The sequence below is a fragment of the Protopterus annectens genome, chromosome 8.part0 (assembly GCF_019279795.1).
Source record: "Protopterus annectens isolate FY-2018-M chromosome 8.part0, PAN1.0, whole genome shotgun sequence".
NCBI classification, from domain to species: domain Eukaryota; kingdom Metazoa; phylum Chordata; order Ceratodontiformes; family Protopteridae; genus Protopterus; species Protopterus annectens.
Genome location: NC_056741.1, coordinates 1912038804 through 1912058172, shown reverse-complemented (window position 1 = coordinate 1912058172; position 19369 = coordinate 1912038804). Strand labels below are relative to the sequence as shown.

General features: G+C 38.6%; 1 protein-coding gene across 1 annotated transcript in view; it reads left to right on the top strand.

Moving 5' to 3' along the window:
• Positions 1–19369, top strand: part of SLC12A3 (solute carrier family 12 member 3) — a 564508-nt gene that overhangs the window by 292553 nt on the left and 252586 nt on the right. Inside the window, exons 21-22 of the mRNA XM_044079103.1 lie at positions 3632–3769; positions 13308–13414. Coding sequence (XP_043935038.1) covers positions 3632–3769; positions 13308–13414 — 245 coding nt within the window. The remainder of the gene's footprint in view (positions 1–3631; positions 3770–13307; positions 13415–19369) is intronic.

Genomic DNA, 19369 nt, shown 5'->3' with positions numbered 1-19369 from the left:
TTCAAAGGGGATCCAGTGTCTGTCTGCCTGGGATGACATGCTGGACAAGCCACGCTGCTATGCGAGGGACGGCTTGCACCTGTCACCCTGGGATTCCGGATATTGGCAAGGCTCTTGCCACCCCATAGTGGGTTTTTCAGGCAAGGCTCAAATTCTAAACCTACCACCCTAGAACAGAAAAAAGGAAAAAAACTAAGGGTAATGCTGCTCAATGCCAGAAGTCTAAATCTCAAAATGCACGCACTCGAGGCCCTTCTCAGTATGGAGAACATCGATGTCTGTGCTGTGACAGAAACCTGGTTCAAGGCTCCTGAGAGCACCCCGGCGCTATCAGGTTTTACATCATATCATGCGTTCCGGCCCCAAAATCTGGACAATACCAAGAAAGGAGGGGGGGTATCCATATTCATCAAGGACACCCACACCTCAAGACTGGTGGCAACGCGCGATGCATCGGAGACCATCCAGGTGCAATTAACCATAGGCAAGACTGCTCTGCAAATTGTAGCATGTTACAGGCCACCCTCACAAACTCAGAAACCTCACATGGCCTTCCTGAAAACACTAGAGGGATAAATGTATCACCAAACACCATCATACTAGGTGACTTCAATTACCCTAATATAGACTGGGAACACTACTCAAGCCCAAACACCCTAGCCCAAAAGTTCCTGGAATTCATAAACTCAAATGCCATGGAACAACTAGTCACCATCCCCACAAGAGGAGATAACATACTTGATCTCATCATCACGAACATGGGAGCACAATGTTCAACACCGGGAGTGTACCCCTCACTAGTGAGATCAGACCACAAACTAATCTCGCTGGAGGTCCTCATCCCACCCCCCCCTGAAATAAAAAGACCACAGTAAAGAACTTCTCAAAGCCGACTTCACACTTCTAAAGACTAGTGTGGTCTCCTTTAAGGCCCCGAGCGGCGGAAAACAGTACACAAGCCGCTGAATCACTTACAAATGCCTTCTACCAGCACCTGCAGGACTGCATGGATAAGGCAATCCCAAGCAAAACAAAGACTCTTTGTACCAAAGGCAAGCATCCAGTCTGGTGGACCCCAGCCATAAACAAACTCTACAACAAAAGGAGGAAGCTACTACAAGATAGAGCAAAATCCTTAAAGGTAAGACACCCTTGATCACTATAAGTAAAAAACTAAGAGCTCTCATAAAATCATCCAAAGCAAATTTCGAGAGAAAAATAGCTAAAGACTCAAAAGACAATCATAAGGCCTTCTTTAGCTATGTTAGAAACCTGGGAGGAAATTCCCAGATATGCTCAGAGCTAGTTCAAAATGATGTGAAGATTACTGATCCTACAGACATTGCCAACATACTGGCTGACAGGTTCAGTGCAAACTTCTCCCCTCCCCAAAGGAGAGATATCTATACCAAACGATTGCAGCCCCCCAAACATCTCCAGCGCCCAAGTGAGAACTGCTCTCTCCAAAGCAAAAAACACAGCATCCATGGGACCTGATGGTGTCCCCGGCTGTGTGCTCCATGAACTCAATGAGGAATTAAACCCACAGCTAGGACAGCTGTTTAATCAAAGTCTTACCTCTGGATACATTACCCAGGAGTGGCGCACTGCAATTGTGGTACCACTTCACAAAGGCGGTGCCTCCACCGACCCTGGAAATTACCGGCCCATTAGCTTGACAAGCCTTATCTGCAAAGCCATGGAGAGGATCATAATGGACCTCATAAATAAAGACATAGGAATTTGCAGACTTTGGATCCAACCCAGTTTGGCTTTGTCAAAGGCAGATCATGCCTTTTAAACTTGGTTGACTTTTTGAAACAGTCACCAAAGCCATTGATGAGGGAAAGGCAGTCCATACAGCCTACCTCGATCTGGCTAAGGCCTTCGATACAATACCCCATTAGGGTATCATTGAAAACTCATCAGCTTAAATGTCAACCCATACATCACAAGATGGGTTGCAAACTGGCTGAGTGACAGAACCCACAGGGTCAGAGCTGCTGGCGCCATGTCAGACTCAAAGCCTGTCACAAGTGGTGTCCCACAGGGCTCAGTCCTGGGCCCACTCTTGTTTGGCATCTACTTTTCCAAGTACAAGCAAACACAGGAGGGTTATGGCTGACAAAGTTTGCAGATGACTGCAAACTGGGCGCCATAGTAGAAAACACATCTGACACAGATATCCTTCAGAAGGGTCTCACAGAAAGCGGATAACTGGTGCCAGAGCCACGGCCTAAAGTTAAATGCCAAAAATGCATAGTCATACCCTTCGGGAAAAACAAGGTTACCCTAGCTACCAAATAGGTGGCAATCCACTGAGCACAGAAGAAGTTATCAGGGACCTGGGGACCCAGGTTGATAGTAGTCTGTCATTCGACACCCATGTAGCTAAAGTAGTTAGGAAGACCTTCTACATTGCCCACCTTATCATGAAGGGATTCTCATCTAGATCAAGGGAGGTCATACTAACCTCACTCATCACTCATCAGACCTAATTGTAACCAGCATTAAAATTATCAATGAACACTATACTAACACACAAGCCACTAACCCTAATCATAACTGTAATAGAAACAATTACAGTAAGCACTATATTACTTAAATTAATCGAAAACACATGGAGACCTTTGCCTAACATACAAATGTAATATCACAGATTTGATGAAAACAATTTAACTGACAAATCTATAGTCTCTATAATAACATAAGCAAAAGAACACACTTAGACAGTAAAATACTGGAATAAATTCATCAAAAGAATACTGTGGACCTAAACACCGGTACAGAAAGTAATGCAAAATGATGGTTATGATACCCAGACCTGAATGAAATACCATCCCACACCAAAAAAAAAAAAAAACTAACATCAATAACAGCCAAATCTAAATCTCTTTAACAGAAAACTGGCCGACCAAAACCAAACTGGAAAAGAGAATCCCCAAGATATTGGTATCTCAGTCCTGTTAGCAAACCTTTGGTCTTGAGCATTAGTAATCTCACATTAATGTACCAATCACTAGTAAGCTGATCATAACACTTATACATACCTTCATTTTGCTAGCTTGCTGTTCATATGTTTTTGCCTGCATACTCACAATCTTTCTGGTGGTGATCCTCTTCAAATAAAAAATAAAAAAAAAGATATTAATTAATAAAAGAAAAAAGTAAGATTATCTTGATTCAGTCACTGCACATGTTTTTATTGAAAGTATGTTGAACATTTAGTAGGGCTGGCCAGAAGGGCTTAAGTGTTTTTTTTTGTTTGTTTTTTTTTTTTAATATATCTGATAACCAGCTAAAGTGTCTCTTTTCAGGGGTGACCCAGAATTTCTTTCAGACTTAGGACTTCCTTGGCCACAGTATGTAACTGGAGAATGAGGGGATCAAATTTAGGATGAAACTTATTAACAGTTCATGGCAAAGATGTTTCAGTGCAACATAGCATTTCCAATATCATGAAACAGATGAGAAAGTATAATGGGTGATAGAAAAGGTATAATCTATCGCTGAAAACTTTCCTATGAATAATAATGTTGGCTAAGGTACCTCATGAGAAGGAATTGTATTAATGTTCAAGAGAGTGCTATAATATTTTTATATTATCCTTCACACTCTGTTTTATGTACAGGGATCATCACACCAAGACATGAAGGAAGAAGTTGTAACTGATAGGCATGTTAACTGGCTGAACAGAAGAAAAATCAAGTCTTTCTACTCAGGAGTTGTAGCAAATGATTTACGAAGTGGAGTGCAGACACTAATGCAGGTAAAGACATTGGTTGCTAATTGTAATCGCTCTGATGCATATAGCAAATTATATAATTTCCAGATTACTGTTTCAGCATAGTTTATAGACTACAATATATCTAGCCTAACTAGGTCCATTTTCAGTAAAGAGGTATGCTATTGCTGTTGTTAAATCTGAAATCTCCAACTTTTTAAAAAGTCCAAGTTGAAAAAATATCCACCAAAGGTATCTTCTACATGGCTCACTGTTCATAAAGAAAGACTTGACCTTTAGGCCCATAAGGAAAGATTTGCCTGCAATGATGCATTATTTGCACCATACTTTGTGTTTATTTGTTTTTAATTTAATGTTTTTCTTGATTAATTTGACTGGCTCACAGACCCTTTTTTTAATCATAACCACAATGTTTTGAAGAAAACCATACCTCTCATAAAATTTGTGGTTTTCTGGCAAATCACTAGGATGATCTGAGGGTTGAATTCACTAAATAATAACATACATTTGAGTTTAACACTGCAAATCCTACAGAAAATGTATGTTAACATAGACCCTGTTTCTTTAGCAACTTTCTAAGTTTATAAGCGCAATATTTAAAAACTGTCCCTATTTTTGGCCCTTTGTCACCCCAATTTTGTCAGGCTTTGTCCAGATTTTTTGCACTAAGAGGTTGAGAGGTATGAAGGAAACTGGTAAATCCCCAAGGAAACCCATACAGATACAGGGAGAACATACAAAATCCACACGACTGAAAGCACAAAAGCCAAGATTAAACACTTGGCCCTACAGCAATGAGACAGGGATCTTCTAACTAAAGTACTACGTTGTCTCTCTCTTTTTAACTCTGATTGCTCTGTCTTCTCTTTGATTTTGTTACAATTTACCTTATCAATCTTGCCGAATGAATTTCTGTTAGGTATTTTGTTTTATAGAAGCTATCAGCACTTTCTAGTGACGAGTAAATGAGCAGTTACTTTATTCATTTAAGAGTGCTGAAAAAGTCGCCATTTTGTTCTTTGAATTTTTCTCACAATAATCAAGTCCACGAGAATACACAGAATTTACTTGCACAATGCTGCAAAACAATGGCATAACAGTTTTAGAAGAAAAATATTTTCAGGAACCCACACAATGGTATGAGGAGGGAGAATGAATTAAAGATTAATTTTTGTCTGTTCGTTTTTTGAGAAAAAACTTTTAATCAAAGGATAAGAACAATGGCAGTGCATCATCTAAAACCTACTTCTTGACCATATCTACATTTACCAGTGAAGTCTAGATCGCAGCTAGTGACTGCAGTTCCCTTATTAAACCTTCTCTAGTACTGTCAATAAAAGTCATGTAGCAATTTCTGAGACACCAAAATCAGCAGTCAAACCGTACACTGCTATACCAAATTTGTATGCCAACAGTGTGTTGTCCAGCTGTGTGCAGATAGTCTTTGTATTCATTGTAATGGCCCCTCCAACCTCTTGAATCTATGCTCAATTCCCATAACTCTGGGTTCTGGAGTTTGTTCCCAATTATCACTTTCTGATTGCCTATACAGTTTTCATTTGCTCCCTTATTTCTCTATGGGTTTATTCTGATTTATCTGTTTTTCTTCCACCTTCCACATACCTACTATTTGACAGATTACTCTAGGTTCTGTGTGCATATAGCATTTCAGGGTATCCTTGTTTTTGCTGGGTCTTGGCTGAAAAAAGTCCACTCACTCATTTATGTAATGATTAACTGAATGAGAATTTATGCAGATATGAAGAATGTTATACATGTGTTGCATGGATTTCCTTTACAACTCTACTGGCAAATATTTTAGTGATGAAATATGAAAGGAGTGCAAGGCAATGTTAACAAATTTTTGTTGTAAAAACAGTGCCTATTTTTTTTTTAATTGGCATATTTGTTTCTGATCTATTATTTCAACTATATCCTTAATTAGCAGAACATTTTATTTTGGGAAAGAAAGCCTGTGCAACTACTGGTCAGAAGCAAGGCAATTAAAATATGCTAAATTAATCATAAAGATACAAAGATCTGCCTTTTGGTGTTACAAAAAGAATTCTATATATTATAATGTGGTTTAAAATGCATTTGCAGTGGTTTTATGTTAGTTATTTGGTTTTAACTTTGGTACATCCTAACATAGCATCTTTTTTGTCCATAGGATCAGCCCTAATGCTATTCCTTCCTGCACCCAAATGACCCATTTGGGATGAGAACTGTCTTGGCAATTCATTCCCAGTCAAGGCAAGAGCAAGATGTAAGTGGGGGGGGGGGGGTGGAGAGCCAGTGTGTAGATCCAATGGACTGTCCCAAACCCTCCCTTTGGTAGCTTGTGAGCTCCACCATAGTTGCTTTGGGAGGTGCCTGCACAGCCATCTGACTAAGCAGCACACCAGTTTGCAGTGTGGGCACACTAGGCTCCTTGCTGTGGATGTCACCAAAGTAGTGAGCCAAGATACCTCCCCCTCCTCATAATGGGTGATCTGGTATCAGCCACTCACTCTTGTTCTCCCATGCATCATCTTTGCAACACCCATGATGCTAAAAGAACACGGGTTATCTGGGGTGCAGTCAGGGCTTTATTCCTCTGTACCTAAAATAGCTTGTCTTGTAAACCTGTGGTAGAGGTGATGTGGGACCACATTTGCAAGTAAGCTCATAATGCACCATGGTTATCTACATCAGTGTAACAAATCCACAAATAAGTAACTTCATTTGGTTATGTCTTAGTTCAGTGTACAGATTTGTGGCCTGTATGTCATTTCTATGGTGTTAACACTGAATATTAAAATTGTACTCATTTTTATTTTACCTTAAAGTTCTTGCATCTGATTTTGTTTTTCTTGTATTTCTTACAATGTATCACAAAACCATTGGCAACTCTTTGGAGCTTTAAAAGAACTTCTTCATTAAGAATATTTAAAAACAGGGGTCTACTTCACCCTGTCGAAGGCCAACAGTATCGAAGCTGATATTGTCAGCACCAAAATGTCGAAAGCGAAATTCATTGTGTGTGTGTAAATGGAAATCTCTGTAAGAGGAGATTTCCATTTACTGCAATGTAGTGCGATCTCGGAGTTGGTATATTTAAGTAGAGAGGGATGTGGGGGGTGCAGGGGGGCTTGCCCCCCTGCATAGAGCAATTTGTGTTGTGTTTGGGTGTTTCTTTTTTTTTTTTGTGTGTGTTCGATGTTCGGGGGTTTCGACATTTTCGTGTCAATTATTACGCTGTCGACAGTTTGAGTTTTCGACAGCTTAATATAAATGCAAAAACAGCAAAGCTAGCCCCTAGACTATAAACTTTCAAAGGATCTGATATAATGTGTTAACCCATGTACCTTTATAATTCTGCGATGTTTCAACAAACAATTATTCAAATCAATTAAATAAACTATTATTCAATTAAAAAAACCTACAAATGTATAAGTAGTTTATTGTTTATAATGACATGCTTATTAGTTTTTGGATGTTTCAGGTACATTACTAAGGAAAGAGGTTTGGTTAACTTTTGCATATGAAACATAACAACTGAAGGGGTTGAATACTAAATGAATGATGAAGTATTTATTATGAATATAGTACAGATAGTGGATTAATTATGCTTTATTTTTCTTATAAATTGTTTTTAAATTTTCTTAATATTGAAGTCCTTTTAAAACTCCAGAGAAGGGTTGCCAATGAATGAGAATGCCATACTAGCATCATAACCCCATGGTCCAAGAAGCTGGGCTTTGTGTGTGTGTGTGTGTGTGTGTGTGTGTGTGTGTGTGTGTGTGTGTGTGTGTGTGTGTGTGTGTGTGTGTGTGTGTGTCTGTGTGTCTGTGTGTGTGTGTTTCTTTAAGAAAGAGATAGAATTTGGTAACCACCAAGCACACTGTGTACAGGTAATTCCTCAATGCCTCCAGTGTTCTACTTGAAAAACTACTCTATCTGGTAAGCAGGATAACTAATCCTTAAAATAGCTATTAGCCTGTGTATTTGTATATAGCCTTGGGTGGTGCAGTGATGCAGCGGTTAACATTGTCTCTTCACAGCAACAGGTACTCTGATTCAATTATTGGCTGGGGTGCCTTCTGTGTGGAGTCTGGATGTCCTCCCTGCATTCACATGGGTTTCCTCTGGGTACTCTGGTTTCCTCCCACATTCCAAAGACATGCATCTGGAGTGCTTCTCCAGGGCCTCTGCTGAAAATGGGATCTGTCCTAGACAGACTTTCCCAGTCAAAAAATGTTAAATAAATAAAAATTTAAGCAATACAGACCAGAAAAGAAAATAATTTAATGGTTACACTTGTGACGCCTGTGCCCTGGCCCAGCAATCAAGGAGCCTCAATACTCACCAGTAACACCAGAGAGGGCATCTCATATATGAGGAAAGGATAACAAATACACACAGTAAAGTGCAATTTCCCTTAAGAGCACACAGAGATCACAGCCAGTCTGGAGCTGGTCGCTCCCTTGCTCTCCAGGTCCCCAATAAGACTCCCCACTGGCACAGCTATAGGGTAAATCTCAGCCTAGCTGGGCAAGCTAAAATCTCCAGCACCCTCTCTGTCTAACCAGTGCTTCGTGTCCCTGCCCAAGTAGCTGACACACACACTTTGAGATAAGTTTATACAACCACACAGACATTCCTGGGGAAGGCTGACACAGGTTCTCCAGCTGTGCCCCTTTTACCCAGACTATACAGTAGTAATTACTGCCACCACCCAGATAATATTATCAGCTACCCAAAGGCCCTTAAAAGGGTGTCCAATTATTACTGTGCAGTTTTATTATCCAATTAGTAAGTGTGACTAAAGACTTATTAGAGTGACCTGGTACAGGATCCTTATATACATGCAATGTCCTCTTAGAGCTTAACTTATCTCTACACAAACCAGCCACAGTTAAAAGGTTTTAATTTAATAGTAAATAATTAAAACCACAAGACAATACTTTCTACTACACAGTGCTAGTCAAAAGAGTTCAGAGATCACACAGAAATACTTAAAATAAATCAATAGTACAGTTCTGACATCACAGAAAAACACTTAGTCTAATCTTTATAGTCCTAGCTATTTCTACAAGAAAAAACACTTCTAAGATAACTTACTTAAGACAACAGACAGAGCGCTGTAGGTTGGATAATCAGACAAAAATGCTTAATAATCTCTGGTTCTCACTGTTTAAATTGAAACTGCAGTTCTGATAAAACATTACATCATCTTTGTACACTTTCCTGGAGTTCCCAGGCTGACAGAAACTGCATTTACATTATTTTACACTTAGAGCAATAAAGGACATTCCACATGTAAATTCTTGTCATTAACTTTAGCCTTAAAAGAATAGGCAGGAAGCCTTCATCTAGCTGTACTGGAGCTGACTTGAAAACATTAAAAGGCAGTGATGAAATAATTTTAATTTCAAAGGACCAACAAGAAATGCTTGACTTGGCTTTCTTTACAGCAGAGGGTAATGTTGCCACATTGTTTTAAGTTCAACACTTCACAACATATGCTTTCATTCAACAAAAAAGCTTATAGTTCAACATTCATATTTACAGATAATAGAATTATCTGCCCAATTCTATCTGGCTAGGCTGGCAGCCTTCACCCTTCTCTACCAGTCTTCACAACACTAGTCATAAATAAGTGAATATCTTATAAGGGTTCAATGGTTTTATTTAGTAGTACTCAGAATTCTCAGGATCCTCCTTCTTGTGGCACAAGGTGTTTACCTAGTCTCTCTGAGTTGGGAGGCACTCCAGGGAGCTTAAAGTGTAATCATTTATTGGCCAGATGGCACAGGAGTTAGTTTTTAGCTTTTTCTGTTTGCTATAAATTAGGCACATTTTCATAGAACTGTTTACTGCTCAGTGGCAGTTAGAAGTACCCTGTATAATAGCAAACCTATAAAGCTAGTACTTAGGACATTAACCCATAACACCGAAAGGCTTGTTTGGAGCTAAGGTTGGGGAAGCTAGTTAGAGCATCAAAGATTATAACACTGTCTAACATCTAGCTTTCACCATAGATACCACTCAGATGACCCTTGTAAAACCAAGACCCTAAACTACAAAAGCTCAGCCCTTATGTAGGTCCTGACAACATATATTCAATTTCCTAATGTCTCAGTGGCCATATTGGTAGATATGGGCATCCTGAGACAATGTAGCAATTATCTCATAACTAATATAGTATGTGGCAGATGTACATAAATAACTTCTTGAAGGCAAGAATCTCGCTTACAAACAAGATTGTCAAGAACACACACTACATCCTTTGCACATACCACTCACTGCACACATAGACCTTCTTATGCTGAGTCACTTAAAAAAACCTCATCAAACTGCAACACCTATCCTCAGCAATCACTAAAGCACACACCAAAAGCAACACCTAACACCACACATGAGCCTACACTCAATGGTGTCTAAGAACAAAGTCCATAAGACAAGCAAATGCTTTACCTAGTACTCTTGTCATAAAGGATTGTATTGTATAACACTTAGATGCCCTTCTCACCAGGCTAGACAAGGGGAAGATAACTGTTAGTTGCCTATCTGGAGGTAGGATCCACAATATGCTATACATACTCAAGTCACTGCACCACAGGTAGAAATATGATTATGTCATAGTCCATGTGGATATAAATGACTTGAAGCATATGTCACTGGACTATATGAAAAGAGACATTATGTATCTCTCTGAATATGTGTCGCAGACAGGTATGTGCTTTGTATTGAGTAGCATTCTACCTTCAGCAATGATGATGCCACAGTATTAACAGAAAATGATTGATTTTAATAACTGGCTTAGTTTCTGGTGTCACTCCATGGGATCCAATATCTATCAGCATGGGAGGACATGGTCAGCAGAACAGTTTGCTTTGCCAAGATGGTTTGTACCTGACACCCCCCCCCCCACAGGCTTTTGGATATTTGCTAAAACATTATCCATCCCCTTGGAACCCTTTTTAGGCAATGTCAAAATGACAAAACTATCACCATAGCAAAAAACCTCAAAGCAACATTAAGATATTACTGCTCAATGCTAGGAGCCTAAACAAGAAACTCCACACCCTACAAGCTCTCGTCACCCTGGAGAATATAGACATCTGTGCTGTTACAGAGTCTTGGATTAAAGCTGCAGAAAGTACTCCAGCAGTGGAAGGCTACAGTGCCTTCCGCACATTTAGACCAACAGCAGCACAGACAGGGGGTAAAGGTGGAGGCGTCTTGATCTATGTTAACACAAATACAACTCTAGTCTGGTTAAACAGAATGATGCCCTGGAGTTCATCTTCGTCCAAATATCCATAGACAAGATTCCCTACCATGCCCTGGCCAGCTACAGGTTGCCCTCTATGACCGTCAAAGCTCACATTTCTTACCTAGACCTGACCTAGAGGCACTCACCATCCAAACAAATGGCCTATTCATGGGAGTCTTTAACTACCTCTCTGTAGAAACAACCTGGACCAGATAGTGTGCTCTCCAACAAGAGGATCAAACATATTGGATCTAGTACTCACCAACATGAGAAAGCATTGCATTCCACCCCATGTTATGTTCTCCTTGGTGAAGTCAGACCACAAACATATCTCCCTTGAAATAAAATCATCCTGGACAACCCAACTAAATCCATAATAGTTAGGAAGTATAAAGAAGCAAATTACATTCTAATAAGTGAAAGTTTGTTAAAATTCACTGCTCCCCAAAGCCTGAGAACACTGTTACCTATGCAGAATTATTTACAGAAACTCTTTACAAAAATGTAAATGGCTGCATTTTGGCTGCTGTATATACTAGAAGTAAGCCCAGATCTAACACCAAAAACAAACCACACCAGTGGAATTTTAATCTTAACAGGCTATAAATTGTCATGGCAAAAAACAAATGCCCTACACTGACCGTCTCAAAAAACTCCAGTTTTACTCAGTAGCATATCGGCTACTCCAAGGTGATCTCTGCCTAACATATAAAGCTATGTTAAACCCAGAGCTGGTGGACATGCTACACCTAAAGAAATCCCAATTCCTCCGAGCTACACGCTCTAGGGACCTAAAACTTGTCATCACAATAAACAGGACATGTTGGAGGGATAGATTCCTGTCCCAGAGACTTCCCATACTCTGGAACAGGCTACCCATCTATGTCAAGCAAAGTTCTTCATTAGCACTCTTCAAAAAAAATCTTGATGAGTGGATGGGAAATAGGAAATACATCCCGGGGATCACTTCTGTGTCTCTACTCGACAGTGGCACAGGAAAATAACTTTCTTGGGTGGCATACGCCAGCAAACCTTGTTGGCTAGGCTTACGTAGGCCCTTGGGTCGATAGCTTAGTACCTACCTATGAACCTATGAACCTATAAGAGTGACTTTCATGGAGACAAGAGCTCTCTGATTCAACTAAACAAGAAACTAAGAGGCTTAATAAAGTATAACAAGGCCAGATATGAGGTTAGGATAGCCTCCCAGGATAAGGACAATCACAAGGCCTTCTTCAGCTATGTCAGGAATCTTAAAGGTAATAATTATCAGTGTGCAGAGCTGGTGGTAAATGGCACAACCTTCACTGGTCAGGGTGACATAGCAACTCTACTGGCTGATAAATTTAGCTCTGACTTCACCCCTACCCCCTCCACTAACCCTGTGAAATCCCTTCTAGTATATCTCCCCCAACTATCAACAGTAAGTAGGTCCTGCAGGCAGTTGTTAAAGCCAAAAACATAACCCCAGCAATATCCCAGGTTGCCTCCTAAATAGCCTAAAACAGGGCCACTTGGTCAGCTACAGCCTCAGAACAAGTTATGTGTCAAGTGAATGGATGGCTGTAATGGTATTCCCTCTTCAAAATGGTGGGCCATTAACTGACCCGGAAACTACAGACGTCAGTCTGACAAGTCTAATATGCAAAGCTATGAAACAAATTATCATGGAAATGATCAACAAGCACATTGGCAACCTACAGACACTGGACCCATTTCAGTTTGGCTTTGTTAAGTGAAGTTCTTGACTACTTTACCTGGTAGCCTTCAAGATGGTCACCATGGCTATGAAGGCAGATACTTATCCAAGTACCAGTGTGGTAAACCTACTAATAGTGGAGTTCTTCATTTTATTCATTTATTTATTCTATTTATGCTCCAGGTTGGTAAGCTCTTACTTTTATTTCTTCCTTTTCTCTGTAAGTGTGTAGTGTTCACCCCTTGGGAGTACTTCTTAAAAACCCCACTGTGGTTAAAATTACAGCTGCACACTACCTTGGTAGATCCACATGTTTTGTAAAGTAGGAAAATGAATGTCATATTCACTATAAGGGCTTATATTAAATATATTTAAGTATATTTTTGTGTTGCCATAATAACATAAACCAACTGCTCAACTTAAAATAATTGTTAACTTAAACTGTAGTGATGTGATGAACTTGGTTTGGTAGAATCATTATAAAACAGTACTACTTAAAATGCACAGACTGTCTCAATGAAAAATCACATTTGCTGCATTTCTAATAACAAATGCAAATCTCTAAGTAATAATTTATCTCTTTTTTTTAACTTGTTGTCTAGGCTACTGGACTTGGTAAAATAAAGCCCAATGTACTTGTGATGGGGTTTAAAAAGAACTGGCAATCAGATCATCCCAGGAATATAAATAACTACATTGGAATTATACAGTAAGATGTAACATGTTTATCATTTTATCCAGACTATATAATGTCTTACTCTAACAATAAATGGATATAGAAATTATTTGTCGTTATCAGAGATTCCAAAGGAACTAAAAGTGTATCAGCTATGTATGACTACATGATACTAATTCACTTGACTGTGGCACTTTTCAATGAAACCAACTCCTATGATCCCTGTCTTTTGAACAAACATAAACCTACAAATATTATAATTTACCCCAAAAGCTCTATAATCCCAAAGATGTATATTAAGTAGGGGGATTTTGCTACTTTCATGGTGGGGTGTAAGGGGCTTAACCCATGTGAAATACATTTGTAAGTTTTCACCTGTTCATCAAAATGAGCTCATGCAGTGTTGATTTGCAGAATAGCAACATAATCAAACATTCAAAATTGATAATATCCTTTTTTATTTGTATAGCTTTCTGTGTGTCTATTGCTATTTTTCTGTCCATAAAGCCTACAGGTATACCTAATCTTTGTTTATAGTTATATTAAATGCATAGTCCTTCGATCTAGTGTTTCTGGTGCTGTTTGTCTTCTATAATCTATCTGTCTATCTACATCTATATCTATATCTATAGCTATATCTATATCTATATCTATGTATATCTATATCTATGTGTCTTTAGTGCCTGTATGTTGAACATATTCACAGAAACACACACACACACACACACACACACACACACACACACACACACACACACACACACACACACACACACACACTCATATCTGTATCATTTTTGTCAAGCTTTCTGTGAACATCTGTTGCACACACTGTGGACCTCACCTTACTGATGTTAAAGCAAAACTAAGTTTCTTTCCCTAACTGATTTCCAGTGCTTCTTGGACTGACTGAGTAACACCGGCAATGAACTGTATTGCAGAGCCTAGAGAAAAAAAATAACACCAAATAAGTGTGTGATAAACTGAATCTAGGTCATGGCTGAAAATCATCCATTTGGATCAGATCAATTAACCATTTACCAAATGAATAAAAAAAGTGGATGCACAGATGCATATTCCTATATATGCTAGTTATATGCAGGATGTGAGGGGAAAAAATGCCTGGATAGAATCACATCACTACCAGTACTTCAGTTCAGGAGAAATAAACATTTAAAAGACCTAAGCACATTATGGAATTTCAGAAAAAAGTAAACAATTGTAAAATATAAATCTGGCAAAATAAATACAGTTATACATAGGATTGGCACCTTTGGAAGGAAAAAACCCTGACAAAAGCACTACATTTTGCTTCTCTCATTGCCCCACCTATTTAAATAAGTAAATGTGCATAGCTTTTCTTTCAAATAATCATGCAAGCAAAAGTTTGGAAGAAATAGTAAATTGTATGCTAAGTGAGACAGATTGGCAAATATACATGCTGTACACATAAGAAGATATTTATAATTGTGTTTAGGCAATTGATATGTTTGCTTAAACTATTACAGTAGATAAGCATGGGGGTCTAAAATCATACTGAGGAAATAATGAAAGGAAACAGACTGAGTATCGGTACACTGTTTCCTGCAGTGTGTGCTTTACAATTTCCTGGATCCAGATTTTATTTATATATGCAGCATTATTAATACTGAAGATGAAAAGCATATCAAATTTTGCTTCAGAGAACACAAAGTTTAAGTGAAGGACAGAGCCATTGTTTCACATTTAATAATAATAATAATAATAATAATGTTCTTGTTGTGTCTTTCGGCTTATTAGGAGACGCCACAGCAGAACTCCAGTCCGCTAATGTTTGGTAGTGGATTTTTACGTGCTGAGTTACCAGCCCTGATGCACAACCTTCATTGAAGGCACGCCCATTTACGCTGCCTCCGCAGCACCACTGCCGTGGATCTAATATTAATAATAATAATAATAATAATAATAATAATTTTAATACTAATTATAATAATAACACTTAGACTATTTGTGTACTTTTTCTAAGATGTACCATGAAAAGGATTCTTTTGATTACTCTGTCTGCTAATGGTCACATTTCACATCATCCTTGATGCCATTTAAATAAATAAAAAAAAATTCCGACAAAATAATTTAAATACAGATAAGAAATCCAACTGAAACTCTTAAACATTTTAGGAAATATACTTCAGAAAAATGTTAGCTTTCCTCTCAAAATTATTCAAAATTTATAACTTCAATAAAACGCTAGTATTGAAACAATAAAGTAATTTAATTTATTGGCATCAATTCTTAAATGGTACTGATATATAATAGCTGGGTAACTACAGCAGAGCTACTAAGGGAGACTGCTAGAAAGGTGCTTGGTGTGACATCTGGACAGAGGAAGGAGGACAAGGAGACCTGGTGGTGGAATGAGGAAGTACAGGAGAATATACAGAGGAAGAGGCTGGCGAAGAAGAAGTGGGATTGTCAAAGAGATGAAGAAGGTAGACATGAGTATAAGGAGATGAGACGCATGGCAAAGAGAGAGGTGGCGAAGGCTAAGTATAAGGCATATGGAGAGTTGTATGAGAGATTGGACACTAAAAAGGGAGAAAAGGAGCTGTACCGATTGGCTAGACAGAGGGACAGAGCTAGGAAAGATGTGCAGCAGGTAAGGGTGATAAAGGATAGTGAGGGAAACGTACTCACAAGTGAGGAGAGTGTGTTGAGTAGATGGAAAGAGTACTTTGAAGGGCTGATGAATGAAGAGAATGAGAGAGAGAGAAGGTTAGATGATATGGGGATAGTGAATCAGGAAGTGAAACAGATTAGCAAGGAGGAAGTAAGGACAGCTATGAAGAGGATGAAGAATGGAAAGGCTGTTGGCCCAGATGACATACCAGTGGAAGCATGGAGGTGCTTAGGAGAAATGGCAGTGGAATTTTTAACCAGACTGTTTAATGAAATTTTGGAAAGTCAGAGGATGCCTGAGGAGTGGAGAAAAAGTGTTTTGGTACCTATCTTTAAGAATAAGGGTGATATGCAGAGCTGCAGTAACTACAGAGGGATAAAATTGATCGGTCACAGCTTGAAGTTATGGGAAAGAGTAGTGGAAGCTAGGTTAAGAAGGGAGGTGATGATTAGTGATCAGCAGTAAGGTTTCATGCCAGGAAAGAGCACTACAGATGCAATATTTGCTCTGAGAGTGTTGTTGGAGAAATACAGAGAAGGTCAGAAGGAGTTGCATTGTGTCTTTGCGGACTTAAAGAAAGCATATGACAGGGTGCCTAGAGAGGAGTTGTGGTATTGTATGAGGAAGTTGGGAGTGGAGAGAAGTATGTAAGAGTGGTACAAGATATGTACAAGGGTAGTGTAACATTGGTGAGGAATGCGGTGGGAGTGACAGATACGTTTAAGGTGGAGGTGGGATTACATCAAAGATCAGCTCTGAGCCCTTTTTTATTTGCAATAGTGATGGACAGGTTGACAGATGATATCAGACAGGAGGTCCCATGGACTATGATGTTTGCAGATGACACTGTGATATGTAGTGAGAGTAGGGACCAGGTTGAGGAGACCCCGGAGAGGTGGAGATATGCTTTAGAGAGGAGAGGAATGAAGGTCAGCAGGGCTAAAACAGAATATATGTGTGTAAATGTGAGGGAGGGTAGAGGAATGGTGAGAATGCAGGGAGTAGAGTTGGTAAAGGTGGATGAGTTTAAGTACTTGGGATCAACAGTTCATAGTAATGGTGAGTGTGGAAGAGAGGTGAAGAATAGAGTACAGGCAGGGTGGAATGAGTGGAGAAGAGTGTTAGGAGTGATTTGTGACAGACGGGTACCAGTAAGAGTGAAAGGGAAGGTCTACAAGAGGGTAATGAGACCAGCTATGTTATATGGGTTGGAGACGGTGGCACTGACGAAAAGGCAGGAGTCAGAGCTGGATTTGGCATAATTAAGATGTTAAGATTTCCCTTGGTGTGACTAGGATGGACAGGATTAGGAATCAGTATATTAGAGGGTTAACTCAGGTTGGACAGTTTGGAGACAAAGCAAGAGAGGCGAGATTGCATTGGTTTGGACATGTGCTGAGGAGGGATGCTGGGTATATTGGGAAAAGGAAGCTAAGGATGGAGCTGCCAGGTAAGAGGAAAAGAGGAAGGCCTAAGAGAAGGTTAATGGATGTGGTGAGAGAAGACATGCAGGCAGTTGGTGTGAAAGAGCATGATGCAGAGGACAGGAAGAAATTGAAACAGATGATCTGCTGTGGCGACTCCTAACGGGAACAGCCGAATATATATATATATATATATATATATATATATATATATATATATATATATATACTGTTGAAAATTTAAGGTCCAAATACAATCAAGATTCTGAGAACTGGTTAATTTTGCAAATATTTAGAGACTCTGTGAACACAGAGATAAGTAAGATATTTAACCTAGATAAGAAATCCTTCCCCAAATTACTGGAATTTTTTATAAATATCAATAATAATGCAATGCAAAATAAATCATATTTATCACAGTTAGATTTCACATACTTAGACAATTCCTATTGGAATTATTCCTCAAAAATTAATAACAAAGACTTATCTGAAGAATATATGAAAATAATATTAAAATCTACAGATAAAAAAACACATCATTATATTAGAAAGTGTTCACTTGGAAATTCTTACACAGAACTTTTGTCACTCCTAACAAAATTACAGTTATGTATAAATTAAATAGAATTAAATGCTGGGGATGTGATTCTGAAATAATAGCTGATTGGACATGTGGTAAATGAATGTGAAGTCATCTCCCCTTTTTGGAAAGAAATGAATAACTTCATTCAAGCTCTATGGTCAGATAGATGTAATGTTTCTAAATCTTTAGTTGTATTTAATGCTCTGATTCCTGAGATAATTCCAAAAACCCAAGTGCTTCTTCAGTGGTTTAGTCTTGATATAGCCAGAAAAGTAATTATGGAAAAATTGGAAAAGTACATTTATCTCCTCTAGTGTTTAATTTTTTAGTATGGCAATAATTGTTTGAGTAGTGAACTGCAAACTATAAAGATGAGAACACATTCATATAAATGTTGGCTTAAACTTAAAGACTTGCTGGAAAAATATTAATTGTTGTTGGTATGTATAACTTTGATGTATTGATCAGCTGTGGACCTACGTAAATAGTTGTTTGTTTTATAATTGATTTGTTTATCTATTGTTTTAAAACCAAATTTAAAAAAAGTTAAAAAAATGTATTCAAAATACCTGACAAGTACCCACTATAACTGAATTTCCTGACAGAGACCTTGATTTCTGGATTTCCTGACAAAGACCCCAATTTCCTGACCATTAGAAAAAGTTTCTGGCAGGTGAAAAACCTAGTTATACATGAAATCTAAGCAAGTGCTTTGAGATACTGACGGAGAGCATTAATGTAGAAAACACTTAGTCCATGTTTGAAGGTGCATGTGTAACTGCAATGCATGACCTGCTGGGGGAGCACTAGCACAGGTAGAACTAACAGTGTAGTGTTTGATTGAAAGATATAATGAGCCAATGATGACAAGCTGTTCACTGCAACCTTATCACATCTCTTAAGCACAGATCATCATCACTGTTACTATTAGGTTCTCTGATGTTGCCCAAATAAGGTTGGCCACAATAGTTTTTCTGAACTATGGCTACAATTTCTTAATTTTTTTCCCTACTTTAAATGATTTGAAAAAGGCATTGACTAAACTCTGTAAGCCATATGAAATTGTCAGGTTCACCTCCCTTCTCATTTTCAATTCAGGTATTGGCAGTGTGATTGAACATCTAATCTTTTTAAAATGGCACACATTCTCATCTTCTGTCATAATGCAGTAGCCCTGTAAATGCTGTTTTAAGTACTGTATTAGATTTCTTTGCCAGTGAGTGCAGCTTACAGCTACATATTATTATATACTGCCATGATGCTACACTGCAGCTATTACAAAATATCATATCATTATCAGCCAACAAATCAATCCCACCACAGCC